This window comes from Montipora capricornis, chromosome 1 (assembly GCF_036669925.1).
Source record: "Montipora capricornis isolate CH-2021 chromosome 1, ASM3666992v2, whole genome shotgun sequence".
NCBI lineage: Eukaryota > Metazoa > Cnidaria > Anthozoa > Scleractinia > Acroporidae > Montipora > Montipora capricornis.
In genome coordinates this window covers 45,973,393-45,980,892 of record NC_090883.1, presented here as the reverse complement: position 1 = coordinate 45,980,892, position 7,500 = coordinate 45,973,393, and the positions used below count along the sequence as shown (strand labels likewise).

The following is a 7,500-nucleotide window of genomic DNA, read 5'->3' as shown; positions in this document are numbered from 1 at the left end:
TGTGCTTCCAAGGGCACTTGTATTCAATCACTCTAACTGGGCAACCATCAGAGCACTGGCATTTCTGAATATTGTCCACACTAGCACCAAGGAAAGGCTTGGACGGGGAGATTAAAAAGCCTTTTGGGATCAGCTTTAGCTTGTGATGAATGTGGCTTGCAACATGCTGATATGCCTTCCGAGCACTCTCTTCATGTAACAACCCCCACTCCCTGGCATTTTGTGGTTCTCTTTCCTCCTGGATAGGAGGTGGACATGACTTGACTAGACCAATTTCTTCTACCAACTTTTTGGCATTTTCAGCAGGGTTTTTGTCAAGTGTTTCCTGGCGGGTGAAAACTCTTTTGCACTTTGAGGCTGTGATAAACCCTGCCCTGTGAAGGTACCACTCTTCACATTGCCATTGCTTGATGGTTGTTCTCTCAACCAGCTTTCTTTCTGTATCACTAAAAGACAACAACTTGACAATTTCTTCTGCTGAGGTTTCGGGATTATTACTTAAAATCTCCAGGAGCTTAGCACTCATTATACCGGTCTGTGGAGGCTGATGGTTTGATTGACCAGGTTCTTCTGTGATTGTGTCTTCTTCTGGAGTGCCATAACGTTCTTTAAATAGGGGCAAAATGACAGGTGTACTTTTTAAGTGGCACACTCGTTTGGTAAACTTTTTCAGATACTCCTCATCTGGTGGATTTCTGTCTTCAGGGGCACGGACATCTGTTTCAATGTTTTGAGAGTAAACTTGTTTCCTTTTTTTTTTTTTGTGAGAAGGTTTTTTGCTTTTCTCAATGACAAGATCTTTTACTTCACACGCTTGCGTATTCCCTCTTGGTTTCCTAACCCAAACACACGGGCCACTCGTTACACTATCTTCACCACGAGTATTTAACAAATCCTCAAGAGCGTACATGGCAGCTGCAATATGCTTACAACCCCCATCTCGACCGCCTTTACACTTACATCGTGCTTGGAGTACACTGCCGCGGTTCGCACCTCTGCCCTCGAGAATAAACCAGAGATCATAATACTCCTTTCCTTCGTCTGTCTTTATCTTCATGAAAGGCTTAACTTTGGCTACGTAAACATGGACTCCCTCGTGTTTCAATGGAGCAGAAAGCAAGGATTCTACGTAACCGTCATTGAATAATCTATAGTCATCAAAGGACTTGTAAGCGGCGAGTCCCTGTTTATCGTAATCAGTAGAGTGGTAGATTAAATGGTTAAAAATATCGAACAACCCGAATGGTGGAGAAGAGTTGAAGTTGTTCACGGTCTTGAGGGAAAATGGATCAGGAATTACCATATCATGAATGATTAATGTCACCGCATCATTTGCTTTATCTTTCTCAAAGTTTGGGTCAAAAGGTAAACCCATTCTTTCGACTGCAGTAGCGATTTCCACGAGCGAAGGTTTTAAATATCCGCTAACCGAAACGCCGCGATCCTGTAAATATTTTTTAAGTTCTACCACATTCATGGCCTTGAAGTCGCTGTTGTTCTTCTGTACTGACATTTTGACCCTGATGATTTCCTAGAATTTCGATATTCGAATTTTGAAGGTTATATTGGGGTCCGACCTTTAGAGTGTTTTTTACGCTAAAATATGCGAATCGTAGTTTTATCATGTACAGTACGTGTGTAAGGACGGATGCTCTATTCGATATTCACATTTTAAAGACTATAGGTCATGGAAAAAACCGGCTATATCGACGGAAACTTGAATTATCGCCTCGAAGTTCGTACACGTACTACACGTGGGTGAAACCAATGTCCGAACTTTGGGGTTTGTTTACATCGGAAGTCACGTGACACTACACGTGAAACTTGAGCGCTCAGAAGGTCAATTGTCGCTTTATCGCAGGCTTCAACAGTAAGGCATTCCTGATAAATTCCTGATGTGCAGTCAACCGACGCTGAAGCTTTTCATAAGTTTGAAGATCAATTTTGTCTGATTTCACAACACTTGAAAGATGATAGTTAGCGTCAATCAAAAACATGTTTTGATGTTGATTAACTGTGTTTTGAAAAAAAGTAAGTTTCAGTGCCAGCTCATCAACATGTCTCATGAAGTTCCTCCTCTCTTCCATAGCAACTGGGTCATCCTTTTTCTCATCTGGCAGTGAATCATAGATTTCAGCCAGTTCAGGATCTTTAGCCAAGTCTAAAATTCCTGCCTCAGTCCACACAAGTTGCAAGCTTCGTCGAGTTTCTGGTTCTCCTGTGGTGGAGTTGAAATTAACTGCTTGCCTCCAGCGTTCCGCGAATTTTTTCCTTTTATCCTTCGAAAAGTAAGCCCCATGCCACAAACTTTTCATCATGTAGTCAACTTCAGAAAGTACCTGACCAATCCTGGTATCGAAATATGCCGGTGGAATTTGACACGAGGTGCTACAGTCAAAATTAGCTTCTAAAGTGATCGAAGGCGTTTGATTTAAAATAAAGATGCCGGTGACGAGTTCGCGAACGATCTGATGCATTTCTCGCAGCTCCAGTGGATCGATTCCTTCTTCTTTGGGAATTAATAACAAGCAATTGTTGAAACTACTGGGGATTTGAATTCCAGCAATCAAACCTCGTGGTGGTTCAACCAAAATTCTTGTGTCTTCAGTTGAAAGCAGCCAGTCAAAAGAGGTGTAAGCTAGCGTTTCTTGCAGCTCATAGCGTTCGATTTTGTCAAAATATGTTGCAGCATCTCGCGAGGCAGTCATGGACGCCATAATCTCTGACGAGCTGGATGTTCGATGATCACGCCGACTTGAAGATATGCTCGAACTAATAGACGCCATTTTCGAACGAACTGAATGACCTGCAGACTCTTAATTAATACGCAAAAACCTCAAGTTCTCCGTGATTTCAGTTTCGTGTGCATGTTTTCCATCCAAGAAATTTCGACGGTGTTGAGTTTTGACTTTAATTCTTTTAGGGTTACAAGATTACGTGTTCAGGTGCTTATACTTCGCCATGTTTGAAACGTGAATCAAAGATCCCAACTTACCATAACAACGAAACGTGCACTGGAAGAAAACAACCTTTGGTAAGATCCACCTGTCTGAAATTTCCTCATTACCATTTCACCTTGGCAACCGATGCAAACTGACCGTGTGTAACGAAAAAAACTGGGACCAAGACTTGACCCTTTAGTTCTCTCGTAAAATTTCATCTTTTTTTATGACGAATATAATGCGCGCAGCTGTACATGATCCATCATTCGATCGCAACTGATCGCAGAGAGAATACGGGATTGAGCTGCAGAGAAATGTGGCAAGCATTTTTGAGAGCAGTCTCATTTTGCTACTTGCCAACTGAATTTCCGTTCCTTTCCGGCATTGACGCCTTGCCTGCCTTGTATAATGTACAGAGTTAAATCGTTCCAGAAACATATCAATGCATCTCTAAAATTCAACAAATGTAAGAAAATGGCGAATAACGGTGGTTCGCGCGCGCGCGCGCGTGTGACATTCGTAAGCTGACGAAACAGTTATCTGTGTCGTCACAAACCGAATGAAAAAGATAGTCTATTGTAGCTCAGATAGACTGTGAGTAGCGATATGGAGTGCGATATGTTTTTTCTTTACAATGCTGTAATCAGTATTGCTCTTTTGATTTCTTTAATCTTGATGAAAAAGATGTTTATTTGGTTGACGGAGAGGTTTCATGGAAGACATACTGTCCAGAAGAGCAAGAAGCCTTACGAAGAAAAAGAAGATACCGTGGTAATCGCACGCGGTAGACATGGTAGTAATGTGATTCAGTCGCAGATTGAGACTCGTGATGAGAGAGTTGTCAGTGTTTGCAACAAGCAAGGAAGGATTAACAGACAAGGAAGAAAGAATGGTGTGAAAGGAACTCTTTTCATAATGAACTCCAAACAGGTTAGGGATAGTACTTTAAAGAAAGACATTGTTCACGAACAGGAAAAGTATGCGCCACTTTGGAAGCGGAATCGTAGCCCAGTAAGGCGGTGTTTTGATGCCACGCCGGAACAGAAAGATAACGTTGCTCATCAGAAGAAACGCGACTGTGTAATAAAGATGCCACCGGTAAGTGGAGGAGACAGGAGGAACGACAATTGTGGTATGACAGAGAACGGTTCCTTCAGTTTGAAAGTATCATGCCCATTAAGTAAAGCTGAGAATGACAATCGGAAACGAAAGGGGGTCACCGGAGGATTAGAGATTTGCCGGGCACCATTAGATAAGTTGATAACCGGTAGACCTTTTCAACCTGAGAAAGTCGTGCAAAGCACAAAGTCAGTTAAGTATCCTGTGCGATTATGGTCTGTCGATAGCAACAAGAGCGAAAAAACAGCGACTGCAGCTCACCGGGATGAGCAGGGCTCAAGCGAGAATACGACTCGGCAGAATGAGAAAACCGCTATCTCCTCGATTACAGAGAACGCAGATAATGACGAAAAAGAGGTATTGGACTTCCAGGGTGACTCAAAAGTTCAACATTTTCCTCGTATTGTGGAGGCTTTGGCAAACATGATGTTAACTATAGTGATGGCCGTATGCTCGCCTCTTTGGGATGACGCGAGCGTAAAGAAAGAGGCATCTGACCTCGGACTTAATCCAGAAGGTAAACGCTCTCGTGGGACCGTGGAAGCCTTAGCAAAAGCGATGATGTGCATGGTAATGTTCGTAGTGTGGCCGTTTTGGGAATTCGTTAAGAAAGACTGGGAACTCTTTAACGACATCTATGGAGAGAAGCCGCGCAATGCGTACAGCACAGACCACGAAGTAATAGCGAGGGTCAAAGGTCAGGATATGGTGAATTGTGATTTTTATGACAACTGTTTATACTGCTTGGCAACTCGGAAGGAAGGTGATCAGCAAGAAAGCATGGAAATCATAGAAACCAACAAGGACCTTACACTGCTGAGGTGTATTACAAATGTCATCGCAACAATAAAATCTAAAGCTGCAGCAGTCTCTTCCCACGTACAGTTAAAATTGTGCCAAGTAACTTCTCGTTACCTGTTTGATGCCAGTACGCCGGAAGAACAAAGAACTGCAGAGGCTCCGACTGTCAATGACGCAGTATTGAATAAGACCGAAGCCAACCAGTCTTGCCTAAGGCAGCCAACACCCCTTAGCACACAAGGCGTTAAAAGTCGTTCCAAGAAGTCCTCCAGACACAAATCTCCTTCTCCAACACTTTGCCCTCAAAAGGGAAAAAAGGGACAGTTCAATGAATCGTCGATGCTTAGCTGCGCACATAGTCCAGGATGTTTTGCAAAGCAGACTCAAAACTCGGTCAAGGAAACACATACACCACCTGTGTCCGGCAGAAAAGTTGTTAAGCCTACTGTAGGGAAAGCAAATAAAGAGAAGCAAAGGGCGTCCCTTCTGTCGCCAAGTGTAAAACTAGCTTCTAACCCTAAAGCCCTAGATCAAACAACAGGGTCACACAGTGCGGAAGTTTCCAAACTGATAACGTCTCTTAAAGTCAGTGAAGCGCCTGAACAATCGAGCCTACAGAGCAGCGAAAATACAAGGTCCACACAAGTGTCAGATGATATCGAAAAAACTGTGGGATGTCGGGGAAGGCGGCTATATGAAAAACAGGAACTGACTCAGTCATCTGAACGGAAAAATGCAACTGAAGTTAACTGGCAAGAAACTCAACCCAAGAGATCACCTGATGAACGAATTACAAGCCATTTTCCTTCAAACAATGTTGATTCGACGATAACAGAACTGCCTAAGGGAAATATCAAAAGGAAAAACTGTGAAAATGCTGTCGACCATAAGTCAAATTACGAACTTGGTTTGGTGGATCAGGCTTCTAGATCATCTCAGTCGGGAGATAAAGGTAAACTAGAACAGCTAGAGTCAATGGAGGTTGAAGAGTATATCCAAGGTTCTGTGACTAAACAATCCGAGGGGGTAATAGGCGGTGGTTTCTCTGGCATGGCGGTGGGTTCAGGGTCGTACCATGTGCGACAGGCACTAGCTACAGAACAAGGCGAAGTGATGGACACGAATGAACAACTCGAAAAACAGGAAGAAGTGCAAGGAGAGAGGGCCCAGAAAAGTCAGCAAAGACAGTCATCATGGAGTTTCTTCCCAGTTTCAATGCCATCGTTCATGAAGTCACCATTTACTGCTCAGGCAACGTTGGAGGAGATGGAAGTTGTGCAAGAGCAAGAATCACTGGTACAGCAAAAGGACGAAGAAATGGCAGTAGACGGAAAACCATTGTTGATAAAGAACTCATGCGCACAATCAGAAGAAGATATGGACATCGATTCACATTGCCTTGCAATGGCGGCGCCACTAGTGAAACCCCTAGGTATGGATGCTAAGTGTCTGCAAGCAACATCTGCTCTTTGGGTGCCACCGGGATCTATGAAAGTCGCCCACCAAGTGTTTAATCCATATAGCCCACTGGCAAATCCTTTCACAGAGCTTATGGACACCAAAAGACCATTCGCACCCACCTCTGGAATGCTGGAAGATGCAGATATGTCTGTTCAAATGACATTTGATGAAAAGTTTATGATGCAAGGAAGTACAGAGCAAGAGATTTCACCAGATGTGGCATCGGTGAAAGGTGCGTCATTTACGCAGCAATCAGTAAAACCTATGATGCCAAAATTGTCGCCGGCCCTGGAGATGAATCGGCAAATGGTGCAACCAGTTATGCATTCAGTGACCCATGCAGTTACGCAACAATCGATGCAGAAGGGTTCAAACGGCGATCTGCAACCAGCTATGCCTCAAATAGTAGCGGTACCGGGGTCAGCCACTCAGCCACACTTGTTACCTTCAAGCTATAGTGTCGTTGACCCAAATGACCAAATCATAATGGAACAACTTCAACTGGTGCCAGCTATTGCAGACCCTACCAGTGACTATGTAGACGTCTCTGATTCAGACGAAGATGACGACTCTGACGATGAAGTTGAGCTCGACCTGGAGACCATTGAGAGGCTCTCTCACCTAGAAACGTCACCTGATCACGCTACAGTTATCGTAAAATTACTGGCGGAAAGGGAACTTCAAGAAGCTATGCAGTTGAGAACCCAATCGGATCCCGACTCTGACAGCGACTGTCGTGATAAAAGAGAGGTAGCTGAACTCCTTGGGTCCGAAGCAATGGACAAGCTTTCTGAGTTGAAGGCGTGTATGAAAATGTATCACGACTACAGTGAAAAACTGGCAGTATTATTGTCCGAAGAAGAATCTTCTGGACATCTGTAACACATGACTTAATTCGTTTGTAAATACTGTTAGATAAGGATTTACAACATTTTTTTTGTTATCATTGACAAAGAACTTTGAGAAGAAATTATTGATCCAAGGAATATTCTTTATTTATCAAGTTTTATTTTAACTATACAAATGTGATTGTGACAGTTACAGATCGTCTTGTTTTAGATATTTATTTAAAGTTGGGCAAAAGAAAGTGAATTGTTCACCCCAAGACACGCAAGACGTGTTTCAGAACTTTGAAAAGTAATGCTTGAGCCAACGAATATTTTTACTGAGTTATTAA

The 7,500-nt window shown here is 43.1% G+C and overlaps 2 protein-coding genes across 2 annotated transcripts in view; both read right to left on the bottom strand.

Annotated features, from left to right (window-relative positions):
• LOC138046143 (uncharacterized) overlaps positions 1-1,506 on the bottom strand; it is a 5,607-nt gene extending 4,101 nt beyond the window's left edge. Inside the window, exon 1 of the mRNA XM_068892824.1 lies at positions 1-1,506. This exon is cut by the window's left edge and continues 294 nt beyond it. Coding sequence (XP_068748925.1) covers positions 1-1,477 — 1,477 coding nt within the window. The 5' untranslated portion in view covers positions 1,478-1,506.
• LOC138015383 (ankyrin and armadillo repeat-containing protein-like) overlaps positions 1-3,596 on the bottom strand; it is a 21,816-nt gene extending 18,220 nt beyond the window's left edge. The window contains 1 exon segment of the mRNA XM_068862403.1: positions 1,850-3,596. Within this exon segment, the coding sequence (XP_068718504.1) occupies positions 1,850-2,786 (937 nt within the window). The 5' untranslated portion in view covers positions 2,787-3,596.
• Between the last annotated feature and the right edge of the window lie 3,904 nt (positions 3,597-7,500).